The following is a 24,484-nucleotide window of genomic DNA, read 5'->3' as shown; positions in this document are numbered from 1 at the left end:
CAGAATCTTATTCAGTTGTTACAAGACTCCTGGATGGCTTCATGCTGTTTTAGCTGCAGTTAAGAACTGATGCAATTTGGTAATTTGTTTCAAATTTAATAGCACATGTTTTTATTCAATAGTGAACTTAATGTCAGAGCTATGTAGTGTTTTAATGAAACCAAGTAAGGGTGCCAATTGTAATTATAGCTGACACTTCTGTGAAATGCAGACAGTGTACAGTTTTAAAATGACCAAACCAAAGAGAAAATACTAATTGCAAGAAAAGGGGGATTTGTTATATGGTTTTATTTAAACTCCCTCTTCTGTGTCTCCTAGCTTTTTAGTTGGTGAAGGAGCTTTCAGATGGGCAGTTGATCACGGGATACCAGCATGTCCTCCAGGTATCATGGCTACAAGTGAGTAATCTGGTGGTGTGAGTAGGAAGAACAGGACAGAATAATTTTAAACAGTGCCTCGTATTCTGAGGTGTACGTCACTTCACTTTCCTTAAAGTTCAACTAGCATATGATACTATGATATATAAGGATGATTAAGTTTAATAATTTTCTATTAAGTTTGAAAATAGTAAAAATTAAAAACTGTTACTTTAGCTGCTTTTTAGCAACATCTAATTAAAGTGCATTTGTGATTCTAGGATTAAATCCAATGAAGGAGTTTTATTTATTTATTTATTTATTTTTAACCAAAATGCAGACTCTCTAACAGCCCAAGTTGTGAACCTTTTTGGATCCAAAAAGTACCAACTAGCCATGTATCTGAATTCAGTATGTGCTGACTTGACTGCTAGGTTTTATAATTCCATCCATCATAATATAAGCAGGCTGGGTTTTGTTTGTTTGTTTTTAATAAAGTGACAGACAAATAAAACAACTTAGGTAGAGTTTGTTTCATCTGATATGGTGAATTAATCAAGTCTTGCACATAAAGTCGAAATATACTGTATCCTTAGAGCTGCCAGATCTCTTACAAAAACCTTCTTTTTCTTCAAATTAATCAAATGATTGTTAAACCTTCTACAGACAAGACTGAAAAATAGTGCATGTACTCATGGGCTTCTCAGTCCCCACCCTGTTGGAAAGTGCCATTACCATTAGTCTGCAGGTTGCTATAGGTGAGAGCATGCCCTGTATTTCCTGTTGAAGTTGTTCAGGTAAAAAGTCAGAGCTCATTGCCAAGAAGATTGCACAGTATTTCTTTATTTTACAAAATAAACATCAGTGCATAAAATAAGTAAGTTGTCTCTAAAGGAGACATGGAAATCTATATCTGCCATTGTGTGCAGTTCTAAATGTAGATAAACACCCAGAATTTGTGTTTCAAAGTTGCTGATACTCAGTGCTCAAAAGTAACTCCTGAAAGAGTAGCAATGTTATACTACATCATGCCAATTTTCATACATATTCATGTTGCATTTCATTTTGAACAGAAAGTTTTGATTTTTTCACTCTGACATGACTGAAAGTGCTGCTCCATCCATTTTCTGTCCAGAACAGCGTTTGCAGCACAACCTTTGGGCTCAGTTGAGCAGAACAGATTTATTTCTGTGACTTTACAAAAGAGGAAAAACCCATAAAGGAGTTTTTTTAGAAAGTGTTTGCTACGTATGTGTAGGAAATACTCCAAAAGGAGGGTCTTTTGATTAGCTCTGTTTGCATGCACTGGAGTTTACGCAATTTCTAGTATCAAAGCCTTGCTGTTCTAATAGGGATGATTAGAACTGACATTAATTGACAAATGTTCTTGTAGTCAGTAAAATGTACCTTAGAAGAAATCCATTTGTTACAGCTTGAAAATAAGGATGGCCATTGCAGTTTTGCTTTACCTAGTACAGACTGTTTATCCTGGAGAAACATCGGAAGAATAATCTCAGCATGTGTACTGATCACAAGCTAGCTTCAAAACATCACTAAATTGTTTTTATGGTACTCTCAGCATTTCTCTATTTGTCAGAACAATTCCTTTTAAAACGATTACTGGAATTCTCAAATTAATTCTGTCCAAAGCCAATGCAGAAAAGCCTTTTCCTGTTGCAATATCAATTAAAAAAGTATTAAATATTGGTATGTAAGTTGCCAATTACCTTTTACTCTCCAACCCAGACACACACTCCACTTCCAGTCAGGTCTATATATACTGCCTGAGCAACTTAAAAATTGGCCTTTTCCCTAGTATTTTAGTACACTTGATTTTACTGAATAATCACAGTTTTTGATTATGCTTGCTACAAGTGCTCTGGTAAAGTTTTCATGGAGAATCTGAGGTAAACTAACTGGAAATAATTTGATTGTTGAGCAGCTCTGCAAAATGCAGTGCCAAAATAATTAGTAAACATCAGGGTAACTTACTAACAGTAGCAACAAAAAGCACACATAGAAACCTTAGCCCAAACCTTAGACATATACTTGGAGCAGGTATTAACAACAAGAACTAGGTGCACATGTTTTGGCTTCTTTGTGCTGTACGTGGAAAAAATATTCTCGAAAGCACATTATTCTCTCTCCCTTTTCCTGGACCTGAGATGGCAAGAGAAATGTTCTGTGTGCTGTAATTCTGTGGGATTGTGTGGTTGGTTTTGCAGTGATGGAGCTGTCTGTATGATAAGTTACAATGATCAGCTTTGTGTTCACACTCCATAATTCTCTGATAACTATCAAAGTATTCGGGCACCAAACTGAAATGAAGTTTTAAACCACGTTCCTTGTTGAACTACATCAAGGTTATGTCAAGGCTCACCTGCTTCCTCTTCCTTGATTTGCCAAGTGTGTGAGGAAATGGGATTTCTTCTCTTTGTAGAAATCTGCTGGCTTCCAGTGTAGTGACTGGCTTTTTGTTTCTTGTTTTTATTGAAATGTGATCTTGCATTGCCTACAGGCTGCCAGAAGGCTGAAATCATTAATTTCTGCCCATAGTAGAGCCTATTACACTTTGTTACCTTATGTAAGAAAGACTGATTTGAAAGCAATAGGAGTGCTAACACTGTAATTGCTGCTTAGAAACTAACTTACTGTATCACACAGCCTCTTGTAGATGTAAAAAGTGTGCTTTGTTCTAAATCAGCAACATAAATGTTAGGTACAGCTTCAACTGTCAATATCTCTACTTGCACTAGTAATACTATTAGTATTACTATTAGTAGCAGTAACTGAGCCATTTTTATCTTAGTTTTTAATTTTAGCCTACAGTAGATGAGAAGCAGGTGATTTGGCAAAGATAATGTGGTATAAGAGAGCATCTTATCATTAGATGTTTTTGATGGCTGGTGCCATCAGCCCTGTCTGGTTGTGAATGTGTAAACTTTGTATATCGTGTGAAGGTAGATGTACTTTGTACAGTTGGATTTGAAAGGAGGAGTTAATTTTTCAGCAGCTCAGAAAGCTGAAGATGTGACTCTGGCATCAAACTGGAGGTCAGGGTTAACAGCTTTAAGACATTTTATTTGTACAGACAGTAGTTATGGCACTTCATAGGAAATCTGACTGAAATAACACAAAGGAGTTCTGTTACATCACTGGTGTTAATATCTAACACAAAGGAGTTCTGTTACATCACTGGTGTTAATATCTGAAGCTATGGCTGACTTAATCAAATATTTGTTGCCAAAACACCAAGTTACTGCACAGCTAGTGCTGCTGAGTACTGTCTTACTTGACTTAACATAGGGCTGTTTAAGTATATAATCTTTAAAGGGAAGGAGAAGGATGGTAACTCATGCAGCATGTTTGTACCCCTAACTCTAGTGAGATGAAAGGGACCTGAAGCACTTCACTGAGCTCTATTACATACAAACAGGAGCACCTTGCTCAATAACTGGAATCCAGGACTAGCCAAAAGCAGTGCTTAAGAAAGAAGAAAAGAACAGAGCAAATATGTACCTCCTGTTTCTTGCCTCATTTGCTATCCTAGAATCTAAACTCCTGGGTCAGTATTGGTACATGGAAATGATCGATGGTATTTTGTGCCAATAGATTGTCCTTTTCTCTGGAGCCCATATTAATTTCTAGCATCTGCAAAAACATTTGCAGCTCAACTATGGGTTATTTGAAGAACTACTTCTTTTTCATTATTTTGAGACTTGCTGAATAAAATCTGTTGTTTTATTGTCAAGTCGTGGACTCTGAATCTTTCTGTTCTTCCATCCAGTCCTTGGCTTTATTAACTTGAATAACTTAGTACCATCAGTAAAATCACATCATTATTTTGTATAGAGTAGGTGCTACTATGTGTTGGTTTGGCATTTGACTTGTAACAGGCCATTTACTCCCACTTCATTTTCTGTTTTTTTAACCATAATAGTGATTTTTATTTTGTGTATGCAGGGATATTCTCATTTGTGCTATGACTGCTCTATTTCTTTAATGAAAGAGCCGTTTCTAGATGTCATGCAGGTTGCCATACTTCTAGTGACACCCTGTGTCTTCCTGTCCATCAGTTTGGCCTGTCTCTCGTCCAGCCTTCCTTGCATCTCCTTCTTCTTTCCTCTGCTTCACTGTTATTGAAGTAAGAAAGGTGTTTGCCATGTTTCTGGGACTGAGCTACATGGTTCAGTGACTCGCTCGGGGCAGCGGCTTAAACTGTGTTTTAGTTCTTTGCTTTTAGGATGAGAATGAAAGGGATCAGGAGAAAAACTCAGGGATTTGGGGGATTTTACTAGGTAGCTTGTGAATTTACTGTCTGATGGAGAAAAAACGATCTCTTCCGTGAAGCAGTAAGGACTGATGTGCCCAGCAAGGGTTTACCCTGAGTTTTTGCCACGAACATTATGAACATTAAATCCATATGCAGATTGCTTTGTGAAAGCTAGGTGAATACTTTCGTACGTTTTGTTGATGGATGGTTTGTTGTTTTTTTCCCTTTTTTATTGCTGCCTGTCAACGTGTGGCGTACATGGGAAGTAGTACCAGCAGTCTTTAGTCTCAACAGAAGCGTAAATGGTGTTAATTTGTCATTTAAAATAACTGTGTTAAAATGAAATTTAGTTCCATCCATCTTCAATTGTGCCACTTGTTTTAGCTACTGCTCAACAAAATTCCTTACTGGATCATTGTAATTCCTGTGGGTTAACTAGTTTGCTAGTATATCCCTTTGCCATTCTCTTCCTTCCAATAGTTGCATCCTTCTTTAATATGGAATAAAAAGATAAAATGAAGAAAATTCTCCTGTTTGGTTCTTTCGGTTGACTGTAAGAAGTGTCTGGCAGGGGGTGCTATATGATTGATCCATCTGTACTCCAGAGATTTAAGAGTATTCTTTGAATTTTCTTAGTATTTCAGTTACTGTTTTTAAACAAGAATTGCTGAACACTTGCAGGTTGCCTAATGTTTTGTTGCATAGCAGTTTATAACAACTGCTGTAGGAACAGTGGGGTTTGTGCTTATGTTCCAGGCTTGCTGTTCCATCCTGTACTGTAAATATATTTTATGGTATTGTCTTGACCTTGATTTGTGCTTTATTGATGCTACAACTTTGAATCTGCTAGTTCAATTTGAAAACATAACTATCCACTTAAATCAACTTTTAGCTTAGCCTGAAAATATTGAAGCGAATAGATTTGGCTTATAAAAGCATGGTGATTTTACAGAAATGTGGCCTTCTTAGTAAAAACTTTTTTGCATTACTTTGAGCAAGGAGTGTTAGTGTACTGTATTAAACAACCTGTCTGCTGTGGGCTTGTTCAAAGTACACAGACCTAGTTAACAGATTGATACATGTCAGTTCTATTGTTGACAAAAAAAAAAGAAAAAAAAGAAAAACAAAAGAAAAAAAGGCATTTTAGTCTTACGTTTTATTCTGTGTGTTTGATTCAGTAGTTTCACACAGTTTATGAATATGACAGTTGTAACTGTCATATTTTTAATATTTTTTTCTCTGTTCTCTGGACCATTTCCATCATTTCCAGCAGCCTGTGAAAGCTGGTATAGAAATCAGATCACAGGCTTTGTTTGTTCCCAGATGCTCTCAGATTCTTGGAGTTCATTCCAGCTGGTGCTTACAACTGCTGTCACAGAGAATTTGTCAGTGTGCATGTATGTGTACACGTGTATCATAGTGCAGCCATGTGCCTTTGTACATGGGCAGTGTTAGTTTCCAACAAATCAGTTTGTTCCAAGCTCTGAGTCCCAAGGAGAAATATTCTGTAGAGACAGAAATGCCACGTCAGTTCTCATCCTATCTGTAGATGAAACTGGGGAAGGCCTGTGAATGCATTGCTAAGGCTTTCCTTTATGCGGGTTTATTTTGAGGAGCTTTGTGAAAGGCACGTGAATGGGGCATGTGAAGTGCAATAATTTGTTATTAAAGTTGTTCTGATTTGTGGGTCAGAAGAGTCAGGTAGGGCAAGGAGGGCTGCAGGAGACAGAAGTCCAGAAAGTGACTACAAGAAAGGGTTGCTGCTCTGAGTGCTCTCTGGAGCAAGTGTGATCAAGGGACTTAAATGAAATAGTAATAGGAAACTAATCGGATGTTATGAATGAGACTTGTTTACTGTAGAGTTTGTAGTGCTGAACAGAATTGAGTAACTTTTAAATGCTAACCATTTAGCTGAGTAGTCAGGGTGTATTATCACTGAGGTGCTGTGTTGAATGAGGAATACAGTTGTCTTTTAATTAATTATGGACTGCATCATTATATAATAAACCGTTGAGAACTTGGGTTAAACGTTTATTTGTTTGTAGTACAACATATATATATATATATTAGAGGAGTTATGGGAATAATCAGACTTCCAGAGTGCCAGAAGGATTAGTAGAAGAGATGAATATATGATGTGGAAATTTTATGGCAAATGAGTGTCACGCGCAACAGCTTTGAACTGGCTCAGAGGCTGTGTTCTGTTACTGATCTGCTTACTGGAAGTTACTCTCTTATCTCTTTCTGTAAAATGGTGTTAGTGATGCAAAAACCTCATTAAAAACCCCTGTATTTATGAGCAGCTGTGGTAATACACGTGCTAGATAAATATCTTCTGCTAACGAATGGTGTATTGAAGATTTTGTGTTTTTTTCTGATCAGTCTGCCCTGTGACACTGGAACCTTTTCAAAATAGTAAAACCTATACCTTAACCTTGAGGAATATATACTTGTGAGATTTTTCTTCCACGTTTCTATATAATAAATAAGCATGTATTCTGACACCATCTCTACTAATACCAACCTCTCATGCAGGTGAGTGGTGTTGAGCAAGTTCTACGTCTGCCTGTTCTGTGCTCTGCCACTTAGCCTACTCTGCAGGGAGACCCCTGTTCAACTTCTACAACTCTGTTTTGACTAAACATTTCACCCAGTGCTGGAGTATGAATAGACCCAAAATGCAGAGCTTTTAAGTCCAGAGTACATGTGGATAGTTCCTACTTGGTAAGTTGTGGGATGGAAGGGAGAATGTGGATGGGGAAGGTTCTGAGGACCTTGCAGATTCATTTTTATAGGTAGCCTATTGCAGGGATATGTGAGCACTGTTGTAAATGTGACAGACCGAAGTCCTGGGATTTTACTGATGTTCTGATATGTTTTTGTTGCCAGTCACTTTTTCATGTCTTTTATGTGGATGAGGCCTGATGAGGCATTTAAATACTAACAGACAACCATTCTGTAAAGCATGGCACTTTTTACTCTTTTTTTTTTTTTTTTCCTTCCCCTTCTCCCAGCCGCTCTGAAGTAGTTTTATTTATGACAGTATGTACATGAGAGAAAGCAAAACATGAGGGCCCATTGTAGTCTGTGTCTTCTGAGATGCAGGTCTTTTCAGATTGAGTTTGACTGTGCACACTGTTACTGCGTAGGGTAATAATTGTCAAGGACTTTTGTCACAAAGCACGTACCAAATTTTTGTTTAAAATTCAAAATTCTTGTGCAAAATCAAAGGAGGCTGTACTAAATAATTTTCCATATATTCCAACAAAACCTCTGGGCTGTACTCCAAGAGTTTTTCAAACTAAAATCCTGTCTGTTCCTTACCTCTCTTTTTCCAGCTTCCTTCCCTCCCCAGTCAATAAGCTTCCCTATCTTCTTGGCTCAGGTGCAACATCAGGCTGATGTAGCTATATTGCATTTGTTTTAGGAAAACTTGCCTGTCTTCAACACTGTGTTGTGTCCTTTTCCTCTTCTCAAGCTTGGAATATGCTGTTGGAGAAGGTGAGAGTGTTTTTTGTACTAGGACGAATGAAATTTTCCTGAATTTTGTACTGTTTTTTGTTTAGGACAAATGAAATTTCTTAGAATCTGCACAGCACAATTGAATTTTTGTTTTAGTTATAATTTGAATTATGAACTTACATTGTGTGTTCCTATTTTCCTTCTGTGTATAGTGGTGACTTTAATTCTCTTCATCTTTTAAGTGCTCCATTAAACAAATACATTATAATCTGGGAAATTTTTTAGTTTGTAAACTGTGATTTGTTGAAATAAAATCCTCACAATATGTTGTTTGGCCAGGGTGACAAACATGGAGGATATTTTCAGAAAATTTTATTTTCATCTTTCAGTCCTTTAGTACAAAGCTCGATTTGATTTTCTGGTTTCTTTAGTCACCACAGAACAAGATGAAGCAACCAGAGTTATTGCTGGTTAAATTATCTTTGCAGTGGTTTTGTCTTTCTAGAACTTTACAAAGGCAGGAGTGAAAGGGGGACAGACAGCCTGTTGCTTGCTATTAGTTGGTGTTCCCTTAACTGATGATCTGAAGTTTGACATAAATCTGTGAAATGTCAGAGGAAAGTAGGGAATTGCTAGGTTTTGTTTTACAAACTGGTCTACTTTTTCATAATTTTCAAGTCACTTTGGAGGTATTTGCAGGTTTTTATCCTGCCAAGAGGAATTGATAGTTTCTAGTAATAATTATTATTTCCCATACATAATGAAAGGCAACTGTTAGTCCTAGCTAAAACAACATTATCGACTTACAGATGAAATTTAATCCTAATAAATATGCTGGAGTTGAATGTAGCCTGGGCACAAGAATTTCTTCTCTAGGGAAAGTCTGAATAGGCTTTCTTTCCCTCACAGTATGGAAAGGTATGATATTTCATGCCAAATTAAATAATATTTAAGAATTGAATTAATACCTAAATTCTTACAAGTAACTTAGGGAAGAGAGGCACACCATTAACAAACTACCTTTCTCTATTCCCAGACCCCTAAAAATCTCCTTCCATCCCACAAATAATCCACTAACCCACAATCTTCTCCCTTCCAATACCCTCATTCTTTTCTGATCAAAATTCATGCCATTCTAAAGTACAGAACCATGACTGAGATCCCGCCTAACACCTCCTTCAAGTACAACCATATGAACTTGCACGTGTGACAGATATCATGGTAATTTTCAAGGTACGAGCTCATGTTTAAGTTTTGTTGATATCATGTTGGAGAAAGCTGGGGAAAGACTAGTTTGTTTAACTTGGAAAGCATTATTACTTCCTTAACATAGTGTTTTGTGTTAGTTCATTTAAGTGTCTTATGGTGGTGTCTGCTGCACAGGGATTGAATTAAAGAGGATTAACGTAAATGTGAATATGGGAAATTCTGACTAATTAATACATATGTATATATATTGGCACAAGTCTGAGGAATATATACATATTCCCCTGCAGCAGGGGCCCAGAGAAGTTGGAGAATCAGTCTCCATCCTTGAAGATACTCGGAATTTGACCAGTAAGCTTCTGTGCAGCCCTTTTGAATTGGACTAGAAGTGTGAACTACTTGATCTCGTAAGGTTCCTTCCAGCGAATGACATTCTGTGGTACTAGAAAACTGACCTGTCTGTCTATCTGCTGTAACATCTGACATAGTTTAAGCTGCTCAAAAACACAGGCCATACCATCTCCCGGTGTTCTAAATGTCTGCTTATCCAGCAAAAGTCCTTCATTGAGCAGTGCGCCATTGTTCCTGTGGGAGATCAGCAAAGTAAGAAAATGCTTTGCAAGTCTTCATCCTAGCATACAGTTAAAAAGGCAGTTGGGATAACCATGAATTGAAAATAGTTCTGACACCTCAGAGTTTATTGTGTTAGCCAGAATTAGTGCTATGTAAGAGTCATGCTTTCTTGAAACAAGGAGAAAGTACATTTCTAGCCCAGTTTCATACTTAATAGACTTGTCCTCTCCCTGTATTTCCTTGCTTACAAATGCCTCTTTGAATTAATGCAAATAATGCAATGTGGACAATTAAGTCCTTTAGAACAGATCATCATTTTTATTGCTTCAAAAACACAAATAGAATCTTAAAGCACAAGGTAAAATCAGAAAATAGTTTAATTGCTTAGAGGATGGAGGAGTTCCGTGGATGGAACATATCTCTTCAGCTTGGAGAACATCATATGTTGTGGGAAAAAGTGGCTGGATAGATAGCAACAATGGCATAGTTGGAGTGATGACTCAGTGAGACCATGTAGCCGTGCTTTGTGCCTGACAGGTCAGCTTGGAGCTAGCCCAGGTGTTCTTGGTTTTGACACTATCCTTGTGCATATATTCAAACTGATTAGCATGCAAATATTGCAGAAGGCTTCGGAATACCAATGGCATAAAATTCCAGAGAACGAAGAAAACTTCTTGTGTACAGGTTTTTATGGATGGGGCTTATGTACCCTCATATTTCTTACTCCTCACTGGGTGCACAGCCTTTATTTTCCTGAATTGGCAGGAGTCAATGACAGCAGTAGATAACAGTCTTAGGTATATTTATGCTTGTGTAATATCTACTTTTATGAGTACCAAGTCCAGGCACCTCTCTTTCTCACCCACGTATGATGGCTCTGCCCATAGGTGCTTGCCGTATTCACTCAGGTCATCTCAATTTGTTTATTTTCCTGTTTAAAAGTTCTGTTAAAAACAATGTTCTGTCTTAGTTCATTTTGGAATACATCTGTTTAACAAATTCTGTTCTTCATCTTGTTGGTTTGTTGTTTATTTGTGTATTGTCTTCCAGTCAATATCACCTGCTCCTCCTTATCGAGTGTTTTGCTTTTTACCTCTTGGTCCTTGTTTCAAACATGAAAATGTGTTAGCCAAAGTATATTAATCAATATTAATGGTAGAAAGAGTTCCTTTCTTGGTGATGGCAGATTAATATGTATTTACAGTTTTAAGAAACTGGTATTCATTATGTTTTTGGAGAGAAACGCCAGCTTTCTGATTACTTTTAGGTTATGCTCTTGAATAGATGTGGTAGTTTAAGGTCCAGGTCCATGTACTTAAAACAGGCTTAAAGGAGAGTTCTCTGGGTGATTTTGGCACCCACATGGTAAGTTTCAAAGAAATAAAATGCTCACTGCCCACTGAGAACTGTAAATGAAAGCTTTGTGTTCGGTTGGCTCTGCAATATTGATTTTATTCGTAGACGGATCTTGCAGCTGTTGCAGTCTTCTGAATAATAGTGATGTAGCCACATTCTGAATTCCATTTCAAATGACATTTTTAGAAGTTTATACTTCAAATAGGAAGCCTGTGCTTTTTAACTTCTATTGAGTTTGTGACTTATCCTTATGTACCTCTGCCCTCCAGATACCTTGATTTTGCGCATCTGAACAAGTGACAGAAGGCATTTTTCTCCTCTCTTTTTTTTTTTTAGCCTTTCAAAGAGGATGTTAAGCCAATGTAATATTAAGTCAGAACTAAGTTAAATGTCAGTATCTGCAGATTTTTCATGAAGTGAGACTTCTAAAATGAGAATGTACTATTTTGGTTTCTTCAGCATTATTTATGTATTAATTTATTTTTCAGCCTTAAATAACATTATTTCTGAATTTGGGGTTTTGGATGTGGAAAATGTCTATTTGTCTTTTCAAGACCTAGTTGGTGTTTATACTGTGTCAGATTATGGATCATAAAATTATTGCTTGATTATTGTGTGGCTTTAAAATATGTGATAAACATGCAGATATGCACTTAAGGTAATAAAGTAGTAGCCTGACTTTACAGATATCAGAATGAGTTCACATGGTATCTATTTACTTGTCAACAGTCAGAAACAATATTTTTAATATAAGCCACTTACTCCATTCTCTTCTTTGTAGTGCTGCATCTTTGCCAAACAGAGAGATATTTAGACCAATATAGCTTCCATATGTGCTCTACAATTTGTTACTACTAGTTATTTTACCCATCACCGTTGCTGAACAATAGTAGAAATTTTTTCATTTGGGAAAAGACATGAACATCTTGTACTGAACTTTAGTATTTTATTGTAGACTTTTTTAATTGTTGCTTTTTGTTGAAAGTGTGGTGGGAAGAGACCTCCACCGTGTAAACTTAACAATATTTAAGTAAATTTTTTAGTTAAATGCTTTCAACGTGTTTTATAGGGTTTAGTTTAGCAGCTTTTAAGAGGAACAAGAGGAAACTGGAGTTGGCTGAAAGGGTAGAAACTGATCTTATTCAACTAAAGAAGAGAAGACAATCAAATGAAAAGGTTAGTTTGTGTTTCAAGTTTTATTGTCATCCTAACTTTACAGCTGATGATGAGTAATCATGTTTTATTTATGATTAGACTAATGAGGCATTCAAAGACTCTTCTCCTTGACCACCCAATATGTTCAGATGATATCATGATAACTTAGTGAAGTCAGAACTTCATGCCTTGCTACTTGAACACCAATCTCTCCCTTTCTGTGTTAGTGATATGGAAAATGTATTTTGCATATTTTGAAGTGTAAATATAACAAATGTAAACACAAACAGATAACTGTTCACTGAAACATTTTCTTTAGCATAAGATATCTGTCAGTGTTTCCCACTTTTTAGTGTTTTCTGAACACACTGCATTATGGAGCTGGAATTGGTGAAATTTGAAATGTCAGGTAGGTAAACATGTGCATCTGTGCATCATCTAGCATTGACCTGGCCCATATTACTTGTACTGGAAGATTACTAGGACTCCCTCTGTTTCCCTCATTCTGTTACTTTGAACTTAGAGCCTTTCTTACAATTAGAAAATGTCTGTCACAGTATTTGTATTTACTGTTACATTATAGCTTACTAAATTAAATAATTAAATGCTTGTACTTCACCTGGAGCCTGTGTCTATTTGCATTGGCCACTTCTCTTTGCTTTGGTAACTGGACTGACTGCTGCCTTATTTAGTTGCAATTGTTGATATAAATAATGTACAAATCCTAAAACTGCTGAAGAAGTTGCATTCACTGTAGTCTGTGCAAATGCAAACCAGTGATAAATTCAGCTGTTTTCTTCTCAGATTAGGTCTTTCCCCTGGCAGGATGGTACTTTTCAGTTTTCAAGGAGGTAAGACGTGTGAGGAAAGTAAGGATTGAGGAGAAAATAGTCACCAGTTTGGAACTTGTCTTGTTTACAGGACTTCATGTACCTCCTTTCAAAAGTTACTTTTCTAATGGTGTTAACACGTAACTGAGGGAGGAGGGTCTTTGCACAGTGTTGGAGTTCATGTAATAAGGGACAAGTCAATGCTTGAATCATACGCCAATGCATGAGCTTACCAACCTGCAATTTGAAATTTCAAGGGCTCCAGAGTCATGTGCAGAACGTGTGGGAGACCCTCAAAGGCCAATGATGGTAGTAGAGGAGGTGATCAAATAGAGCTCTACTCATTGGTAAGTAATGCAGCAAAGTAACATGGTGGTTTTGTCAGTTTTCTGGGTGCATCCTGAGGGGGGCTGAGAACTAAACCACATCGTGCAGACTGCTTGTCTTACTGCACAGAACGTAAGATAACTGCAGTTTTGCAGGCAGTTTAATTCTTCAAAATGAAATAAAATGAAAAATCAAACTCTGCAAGAGCAAGATTTACAGGAAAAGCAGAATAATTCTCTCTAAGCAGTTAGAAAGGAGGTATTTAACAAGAGTGAGCATATGAACTGTGGTCATAAAATTGTGCTGTCAAAGTTACCTCATGTAAAAGATTTGAGAATATTTTTTAATGAGCATTTAAGAACTTGAATAATTAAAAATGAATATTCTTGTCAAGTTTAAGTTTGAATTGTTAAATGCTCATTCTTTTATTTGCTGTTCCTCTCTGGAGCTGTGGACTTTTCTATACTTGTGGGACTTGATAGCTATTTTATTGTCTATGTCTAGTTTCAGGCTTTCACATATCTCAATTTTTACAGTTTAGCTACAGCTGTGATCTTCTACGCTGTACCCTGGTACAGCTTAGCTTCTGTTGCCAATACTGCACAGCTGTTATGAGCTGGTCATCTTTGTGTCTCTGAGGTTTAAGAACTGATGTTACTGAGAAGGAAAATTCAGAATTGTTTTGCCACAGGGGTGATAATTTCCTTCAGAAAGTTATGTGTGCCACATTAAAACAAATGTTTCCTTAAAGAAGTTTTCCAGCCTCCTAAATTTCCCATCTAAAAGTAAACAAAAGCAAGCAAGTTATACCACTGAGGAGACTGCAATTGCTTGTATGAAATATATCTTCTTTAAAGGAGATATGCTTAAGAAAGTTTTCATGCAATGCTTATGCTTTTAAATGCTTGCAACGTTTGATTAAGTATCTCTAAAAAAAATATTTGTGTAACTGCTGAAGGCAAATATTTTATGCAAGTGAGTGCTTGATCTGAAGATAGATGGCAGATTGAGCAAATAATTCTACAGATGCTGCAAAAAAGGCTGCAAACATTTTTTTCATTGTTGTCAGATGATATGGAAAGCTTCTGCTGAGCCTGATCCTTCTAACATACATTTCAGTTCATTACGGGAGCCCCATGTGTTTGATTTAAAATGAATTAAGATAACACAGTGACTTTTAGTCTGGCATTTTTAACTTTGATCGAAATTAACTTTGATTTCCTAACTTGATTTTCCCATCTGTAGCTGTCTGTTAGGTATAATCTGGTTTGATAAAATAGGGTGAGCGATGGACAACAAAACTTGCATCCTTTAAGTGTTTCTTCTGTATGGAGAAATCATGGTCTTGTGAAGAGCTTTATCCACTCTGATCTTGAAAGCACCCAAGGATGGGAATCTGCACCTCCAGGGAGCAGCTTGCTCTGCTTCCGTGCTGTCTTGTTAGTGTTCTAATTGGGTTAATAATATCTGAACTCAGTTGTGGCTGAAAGTCGTAGCACATCTGAAATGCGTAGAAGGAAGTTTTCTTCAGGTCTTGTCTGAGACAAGTGAGTGTTTTGGAAAGACGTCGGGCAGCACCACCAGTACTGCATGCATGGTAACCAATCTGTTTTGTACACATTAATTTGCACACTCCTATGAAGCATTATCTGACTTTAATGTGGAATTTTAACTAATTGTTTCTGTTTGTGTGTCCTGCAGGAGAATGACTCAGGAACATTGGATACAGTCGGTGCAGTTGTTGTTGACCAAGAAGGAAATGTTGCTGCTGCTGTCTCCAGTGGAGGTTTAGCACTAAAGCATCCTGGAAGAGTTGGTCAGGTGATTACATGTTTTCTGGCTCTTTAGTCTCACAGTTGTGTTTTACAACACTCGTGTTATAGTGATATATAGTGCTGATATAGTTTATAGGCAGTATAGGTAAGAAGCTTTTTTTTATTTACTTACCTTTTGCCAGAACTGTTAATATTTAATTTCTCACCCCTAAACACATCTTTGATACTACAGATTGTCTCTTAAATGTTTAAAGCATTTATGAATAGGACTTCCAGCATTATTTACAGAGGTTCTCCAGGAATTTTATTTTTAAATAATCTTATGACTTGGTAGAAGTGATAAAGGTATTAAAAGAACAAATGAGATGTAGGCATTCTTTGTTGTTACTAAGCAAGAGAGTTTTTGAGTGCTTTAGAAATGTAGTTCTCTGTTAACTGTACAGATGTATTTTTGGTCCACTCTCACCATTGTCATAAGAGCAGTTCTCATACAAAATGTATTAAACGTTTCATTTTGGAATAGAAAAGTGAAAGGGACTTTACATGAATAGGGCACACTTGGTACTATTTTGTCTTGATATCTGTACCTCATTTTCAGAAAGGTTAAGTAAGGTTAAATGACAACAGTATATCACAAAGTTAGCACTCAGTTACAATGGATTTGAATTTTTACTTGTATAATTTGTAATAATACTTAGGTTTTTCTTGGCTTTTTTTTTTAAAACCAAAAAGCTTGAATACTTAAATTTATGAAAGATGTTCTTTTCTTAGGCAGCTCTTTATGGGTGTGGCTGCTGGGCTGAAAATACAGGAGCTCATACACCTTACTCCACTGCTGTGAGTACTTCAGGTATTTGCTACTTTTATAAATCTTTCAAAATGTTGCTCAAGTATTTATTTGCAGTTTCTTTACAAAAACCGAATAAAATATTTATTTGAATAGTGAATTAAAACATTGACATTAATTCCATAATACATTCTATATTTATATCATTTAGTTTATATATAAATGTGCGTGTGCATGTGTGTGTCAGTTTTACCTTGAAATTCATGAATTCATTTCCACTGGTTTCTTACATTGGTCATTGTACTTAAAATCAACAAGCATTAGAACTGTCCTCTTTATAAGACCTCATCTTGTATTGAAAGCATGTGTTTTACCTGTTATACACTAAGGGATCCAGCAAAGAATTGTTAAAAGCTTAATATTGTTTTAAACAGAATGCTTGTCTAACTGGAAGTCTTTGGTAGAGGACTAAGGTAATTTGGGAGTCCTTAACATAAGAGGGTCCCTTGGATACAAAAATACTGCAGATGGCAATTTTTTCCATCAAAATAGTTAAGTATTATTTAAAGTGATTTTGTCCTCTGTCTCTTCATCTCTCAAATGGAAGATAAGAAGAGTACAATAAAAATAATAAAAGAGTAATTAAAAGAATTGATAAGTAGGGTAATAACTGATCGTGCAGTGCAAGACTGGAGAATGTAAGCTAAGACATTTCTGACCTGTGAAGTTAAGATATTGAAAAAAATAACTGTGGTGTGTTTAAAAAAAAAAAAAGGTAATATTTAGAACACAAGAGTTTTAAGATGAAATTATACAGGATTTGTAAAGTAAAGTAAAAGCTGTGGAAGAAAGTTAATTTCATCTCAGTGTTGTTCCTGGTTGTATGAACATAAATAAATGTAGCACTTTTTTCTAAGTACTTATGTCAGGATGCAGAATTTATGATTTGGACTCTTGCTTAATGGTCAGTTATCTGCATTCATTGTAGGGAGCAATGGAACAGAAAATCTGTGGAGTTCAGTACTCGGTTCTCAGGATTACTGCTGAGTGAGAATCTTGTTACAGAATTAGTGGTGGAAGCAAAGTGTCAGGGTGTGCAACTACAGTTTGATAAAGGCTAAAGAGCATCAGAAATCTCCTGTGTTGCTTTTGCAGTAATAAAGCTTTTTAATTTCTCCTGATTTAAAGTCTGTCTCACACTGTTGAAAGCTTATGTCAGTGTTGTAGTATTAATGAAAGGCAGGCATCTTTTTCAGTACAGCAAAGGGAACTCATGATAACGGCACAAGTGTTGAAAAATATGTATCCTCTAGAAATATATGTAAATATTGTAGAGTCGGGGAACGGAATAGGTGTCAAGCATCAGCTCAGTATTGCAGATTGTTTGTGGAAAAGATGAGAAGGACACTTTTACTTAATTTTTTAAAACTGATCTTTACATGTCTACTGAATGTAAGTCTATGCAAGTACAAACATCTCAGTGTACTTAAAGGAGATAGCTGGGTTCAATGATAGCCTTAAATAGAAATCTCCTTTTTTGCTGGTACCAATTTTGTATAGTGGTAAATAATGCTGCAGTATTTATAATTATCATATATACACATAAATATCTAAATATATTTCAGATCCTCCAGCTTCTAGGACGTTACGTTAATACTAATCCCAGTTAGTTGAAATAGACTGCTGGCACTCCATGAAGGGTGACCATCTTTTTACCCAGTGATTTGAAATTCAGTCTAGTGGTGTTTAATTAAACTGTTGTTTCTGGGTTTCTGGCTTTCCTTTAAAGATTGTGTGTGTGAGAGAGAGGAAGAGAAAGAGTGGGATATAGAAATGTTTACAGGAAGTGAGAACTCTTCTGTAATCAATACCATCCTTTTTTCCATTTTCAGAAGCTCATAATGTTTTATTTTGTAATTTATGTTATACTGCTGTTATAAAGTATATTGATGCCTAAGCATCTGACAGTGTGAACCATGAAGCTAATTGAGGGGTGGAGAAATAGAAGAATTAAACTATAGGAAAGATTGAAAGAGTGAAATGTACAGCTTGGTTGGACCACAACAGGAAGTGGGAATGGAGGCATAAATGTCTGCAAATATTCAAAAGGTGAAATTGCCAAGGCTAATTAAGAAAATACATTGTTAACATATTTCATTTTTGCATGAAAGTTTTAGAAAAGAAAAGGTGCTTCCTAAACTCAGCAAGATTTTGAAGGCTCTGAATTGCCAGTGCTTCCTAAAAGAGGATAAATGCTGTCACTTGATATACCTAAAATCAGACTAGGTTGTATTTGTAGTTGTGATCACAGTTGATAGAACTGTTCAATATCTACCTGCAACAGTATGTTTTGTTCATTGCAGATCTTGAGATTTCCTTTTGAACATTATGAAGGACAATTTTAGAAGTGAAATCTTGAGACAACATGGTCAAGACAACTTGTTTTATCTTATTATGGTGTTTTATTTGGAAATACAGTGGCATCATGCATGGGACTGCACGTATTTAATTGTATGGGGTTTATTTACCAGGTTTGGTATGCCTTATCACATACAGACATGCTTCTTCTCATCGTGCAGGTCCAGAACATTGTTAAATAATGAAAAAACCAAAACCTTATTTGCAAATAATTGTCCCTCCCAAAGCTTTACAGTGTATGTTAATACCAAGTGTGAAAGTAGATGATTCACTCAGAACTGATATTATTTCCAAGAAATTAATCTCTATGTCAAATATGAGTAAGAATTTTGGTAAGTGCAAGTCATTACTGGAAGCTAAAAATGAAATTAGTGTAGAATGTGTTCTGCCACGTTCTGTTCTCTTTAAAGCAGTTCAGAGGTAGGCAACTTTATCTATTTTCCCATTGTGTGGGTGATATCATAGACTTTTTGAAGTTCTGGGTAGATTAATGCATAGTTATAGAGAAAATGATGTTTTGCTTTGAGACTGGCTTTAGTCACTATGTAATCGTTTAGGATGCAATTTATTGACTTCTTTTTAGTAGTTATTAAACTGGATTCAAATGCCTGATTTAAGGAAGGCAGGTTCATGTTGGATGTATGGCAGCACTAGTTCTGATGTTGTGCACATACTGCAGTTTTCTGAAGGTGGCAAATGGGCTGGATAGCAGGCTAACATTTGGAACATCGTTTTTTTTCAAGAGAATACTGAGATTGGCTGTTGAGTCATCAGCTAGGTCAGTGGTGCATCTAAACTGGTAAGAGAAGAAACGTTTCAAGGCTCTGAGCTTTTTAATAAATGATGTTCCTGCCAGAAGGCTGCTGCCACACGAAACCATGCCCTTGCCACTGCTTACGTAAATCTGTTTCCTCATTTATCTGCTCTGTCTTCTCTTGGGCTGATTTTGTTGTTATCCTAAGCTCAGATTATATGAAATATTCTATTTCAGTGCTATCCACCTGCATTTCTATCTCTTCTATCTGTGGAAATTGTTTCTAAATTCTAAATAAAGTATGTCGTAACTTTGCACATCTTTTCCTTATAATTTGTCTTTAAAATTTTAAATTTGGCAGAAGTTTCTGCTAATATTTTCTACAGAGACATTTTTCTTCTGTATGAAAAGTAAATTAGATTTGTGTTATTGTATTTCATATGTTGAGTAGTCTAGATACAGGCTTTTACTATTTCCTGTTAAATGCTTAGCAAAATTCATCAAATCGTATTTAAAAGAAATCTTGATTGAAGGTTTAAATTCTGATTTGTTTTGAAGTTCTGTCAGTAGGATACTCTAAATTATCAAGTGCTAATATATTCTAAGCCCACTGTTTCAAACCTTCTGTAAAGATTCTTTGTGAAATCGCACATTGCACATCTGTGGTATTTTAGACTTTTTAACGAGCTACAGAGAAAAAATTGAGAGTTTGTTGAATCAGTCTATGTATACAGAAAAAGGGTGTTTTTTGGCATTAGTTTTCTGCAAGGCATTTTTAAGGGCCAGCATTTATTTTAAGCCTAACTATTTTGGGCTCATGCTTATGAAAGTGCTCGTGTCTTTGGATTTTAGAGGCTGCAATAAGAAGAAGATTGAACAGATTGGGGAAAGCCTCTGGTGTGGGGAAAAGGAGTCTGGGATACTAATTCAAAATGTACAGAATAGAAACTCTTGGAAGTTGAAATCCACTCAGAATTGGCAGAAACATAGGAATGGACACAGTGGGCCAAACTGGAGCTCCAGATGGTTTGCTGTGCTGTTTCAAATAGAGGATGATTGCAGGTCTGCTGGGAAAAGTACTGGAATGGAACTGACGCCTCCACTGTGTTATCCAGCCTTCTAGTGATTTGTGACACTGGGACTTTATGAGCTGAGATGTCCTTCATTTTAATAGGTCAGGACAACTTTCTAAAGATGTCTTATTTCTATTTCTATTTAGAAGCTCAGTTATTTAATCTTTGTCGGGAATATGTTGGTGTTTTTTTTTTTTTTTCTTTTTCTTTACTGTGATGATTGACCTCTGTAGAAGCTTTCTTGGAAAAAGTGTTAGTGTGAATGCCACAGTTAATAATTCAGTTGTTTTTGTACTCGCAGTTTTATGAATTCTGATGTAAAATCCTTCTCTTGAAGCTTCAGTTTGAGGCATATCTTCGTCATAAGAGGAGAAAAAAGGGTTGCCATAAACATACTTCATTAAAAGCACTTCTAAATTCATGTAGCTTTTTTTAATGGTCATGCATTATTTGAAGATACGCTTTTACATCTTGATCGTCTGCTGGCCCTCTGGATGCTGGCAGACTTCCTCCTTTTGACATGTTCAGAAAGGATTTAGCATTAGTTGTTACGCCTTCAGCAAGTTTTTTTCTCAAGTATTTTGGCCATTTTTCTCATGATTTTTTTTTTTTATTGAATATGCCAAACTTGGTGGTTCTGAACTTGTCTGGGCATGACTTCAACTTTTTGAACAGTATTTTCTTACCTCTAACAGTCTCTTGGCCTTTTTGTTTAGCCACACTGTCTTTTGACTGTATTTTTTTTGGCTTTTCAAAAGATACTTCATGGTTTATAATGTGCAGGATATTGTAAAACTCATATTTTATGGATATAGTTTAACAGGGGGTGGAACAATGAAATCAAAAGATGAAGAGAGGAATGGAGAGACGTTGGGATTTAGGAATGATTTTGAGTGGAAAGGGCACTGAATTCAAGATCTGTTTTGTAACTGTTAGTCTGAAAGTCAGTTCCTGTATAAGCAAGTAAAAATCTTTCTGATTTTGCGTAGTTTTTGGTAGACATTTTAAAGCACAAACTTTGAATTATGTATTTTTTTTTCCTGTAAGAAATGTGGTTGAGAGACTTCTGGCAACTTAAGGATAAACACTACAGGAATGCTGTAAGTATATAAAAACTAGTATTAAAAATCAAGAAATGCAGAGAATGTTGTTACAGACACAGCTAAGATATCTGTACATCCTTAAACTAACAAGGTAAGAATGATGGTAGAGATTGAGTGAAGGCTTGTAAAATGAGAAAGACATCACCACTGGCTTTTGTTTAGCATTAATGTAAGTAAGGGGAAAGGTGGTTAATGGATTAACATAGTAGAAAACAAATCTTTTGATTTAAAAGTTCCTACTTGTTTGTGTGCATGCATGCACATGCATGTTCACGTTCATATGTTCACTCATACACACTATACAACCTTCCCTTTCATGCACACATGCAAAAAAAGAAAAAAGAAAAAAGGAAAAAACAACCAACCCAACAAAAGCATGCACTGAGGGCCACTTGGATCTCTTTAGTAAATGTCTTTTGTTGGTATATGAATGTAAACACAGGAAGATGGGTATTATTTGGCAGGAAAATATTTGTGAACAGAACCCAACCACAGGAGAAACAATAGCCTGTCTTTTGGCTGTACTTTAAGAAAGCATTTCCTATGTCTTTGATTTGTATTATGTTCATGAAAAAAATGTGTATATTTTTGCATTCAAAATAATATCAAGTGTGACACTGAATCTCCCCAGCTGGGACATCCATGGTGATTGTGAATATTGCTCTGCTAACTGTGCCAAAAAGAGTCAGGTTATGTTTTTCCTGGGAGATAAGTTGAAAAGTAATAATTCTTTTTTTGGATATACAGAGCCTTACATAGAAAATCTACATTAACAGCTAATGGGGGAGGCTTTGAAAACAAAACTGTAAGTGGAATTCTTGAGTGGAAATGAACAGACTGAGAATTACATGTTGCATTCCTTTTTAACATCTTACTAGCAGTAGGACCCTTTCTTCATGCATAACTTCTGTGCTTTGGGTAGATATGTGTAGCAATCTGAAACTAGCAAGCCTTTTAATAGTGCATTCCTGAAGATAGGCAGAAGGTCTCACATTATTTAGGAAATACAAAAATTCTATGGCAGAAAGATGAAAAGTTTCTGACTTTCAGTAGAATTCAGATGATGGCAATGTTTTAGGAATATTTATGCAGACAGTATCTGTTTTGTGTAAATAAATAGACTGACTCGCCTATTTTTTGTGCTAGTGAATTCACAGAGATCCTAAAGAACTGACTGTTAAACTGTGAAGTCAAAATCCTCTTTTCTCGTAAATGCGTTAGAATACTTCCAGAGATGTTTTGGATGGACTTTTCTTTTGATGTATCATTCAGTGAAGTGAAAAACAGCACATTTTATCTTGTAAAGAATCATAGAATTGCTTATGTTGGAAGGAACCACTTGAAATTATCTCCACAGATGGAGATTGCACAACTTCTCTGTAGTGTTTGACTGCTCTATTATAGTAAAGGGTTCTCTTGTGTTCAGGTTGAGTTTTACGTCTCGTCATTTTGCCCAGTGCCTCTTGTTCTGCCAGTGGGTTCCCCTGAGAAGAGTCTGACTCACTAATCTTCATTTGCTCCCATCAGATATTTGTACACATTGATAAAACGAGAGTTGAGGAGTGTTGTTTCACAATGAGTTGAGTTACACACGTTGGGTGTGTTCCTCTGCCAGCACTAACAACCATGTGGCTATGTAAAGAATACACAAACTAATCCTCTTTCCTAAAGCTTCAGGTATAGCTTTATTTTCTGTCAGACTGTGAAATTACTCTTGGATAATTTGAATTTACTTGACATAAAAGTTCATCAAACATGTCTTTCCAAACTTCATGCATGTAAGTTAGTGCTGCCCACTTTCCCTCCTTTTTAAAATTATAATCGATATGGAAACAAACATATTCACACTTCCTCTTCCTGCCTATTTCTGCTAAAACTTTTACTACTGTTCAGTTCTGTTCTTCTTTCCAGTCCATTGTGTACATCGTGGATGATATTGTTGACAAAGCAGAGTAGGGATTGTGGAATATGAAATGCCACCTGAAAAGAGATGGATTGTGTTTGTTAAATGGATACTCAAGCTATGCCACAGCCAATGTTTCCCTCTCTTCTTTTGGAAGGCACCAAACCATTGACTTCAACCTACTTGAAAACTCATTTCAGCAGGAATCACAGTTATCTGCTGATGTGAAGAGGAGATGTTTCTCAAGGAAGCTTTTATCTAAGATGTGGGGCTATGCATTGATGGCAGTGGTGGCTACTGCGGTTCAGTTTGTCAGTTTGACCTGGTCCTTTCTGAGCCCACAGGTCCAGAGTAATTTCACAAGCAAATCTTGTATGCTGTGTGGATTGTGTAAGCTACATTACGATACAGCTCATCTCGTTGCAAAAGTATGTATTGTCTCTCATCAGGATGAGTCTGATCCTGTAAAGTTTGGGGAATAATAGATAACGTAATGCATCACGGATGAATCAGCTGCATATGGAGAAGAATTACGTCATTGTGGCAATGAAGCAGAGAGTAAAGGAGGAAAGATCTATCTCCAGACAGATCAGTATTTACCTCTGAAGTGAATACTTCTGTCAAGAGCTCATGGTTTATGTCCAGATGCCTTTTGGAGGTGTTAGTTCTGTAGCATGTAGAGTCTGAACTAACATGCTATGACCACAAGGCTGGTGAAGAGAGAGGACGTGATAGGCAGAGGGTGATTTGTGGAAGTGGTAGTGCTAAGGAGCAGTCAGATAACCACTCTGTTTAAACATTATTCAGTCAGTAGGAGGAAGCGATTGCACAGTTAGCTAATACATAAGCTGCCTTATTTCTTTTCCTGAAAATTCAGTGTGATGACCGTTTGTTGTTTGGAACAGTGTGCTAGTTTTTGCAAAGAGATCAAGAGCAACAAGGCTTCTGATGAAGGCAAACGCTAAAAGATCATTTTTGACTTTCCTTTTCTGTTTAACCAAAATTAATCTTTCAAAATACATTAAAGACAGAAATGTAAAAGGTACATTTGTTTTGAAGGAGCAACAATTACTCTTCATTCTGTTTTCTCTTAGAGATGCATCTGAAATGCTACTTCAGCTGACACAAGCAGA

General features: G+C 36.3%; 1 protein-coding gene across 10 annotated transcripts in view; it reads left to right on the top strand.

Moving 5' to 3' along the window:
- Positions 1-24,484, top strand: part of TASP1 (taspase 1) — a 105,850-nt gene that overhangs the window by 50,179 nt on the left and 31,187 nt on the right. For 4 of the 10 annotated variants that reach the window (XM_052687363.1, XM_052687353.1, XM_052687346.1 and 1 more), the window contains exons 7-11: positions 319-398; positions 12,296-12,402; positions 13,469-13,558; positions 15,240-15,359; positions 16,085-16,163. In XM_052687363.1, the coding sequence (XP_052543323.1) occupies positions 319-398; positions 12,296-12,402; positions 13,469-13,558; positions 15,240-15,359; positions 16,085-16,163 (476 nt within the window). Of the gene's footprint in view, positions 1-318; positions 399-8,056; positions 8,131-12,295; positions 12,403-13,468; positions 13,559-15,239; positions 15,360-16,084; positions 16,164-24,484 lie in introns of all 10 variants that reach the window. The other 6 variants (XM_052687394.1, XM_052687404.1, XM_052687415.1 and 3 more) reach the window with 4 other exon arrangements.

This window comes from Tympanuchus pallidicinctus, unplaced genomic scaffold (assembly GCF_026119805.1).
Source record: "Tympanuchus pallidicinctus isolate F22 unplaced genomic scaffold, pur_lepc_1.0 scaffold1, whole genome shotgun sequence".
NCBI classification, from domain to species: domain Eukaryota; kingdom Metazoa; phylum Chordata; class Aves; order Galliformes; family Phasianidae; genus Tympanuchus; species Tympanuchus pallidicinctus.
The sequence above is the reverse complement of the archived record's forward strand: the minus strand, read 5'-3'. Positions and strand labels throughout refer to the sequence as shown.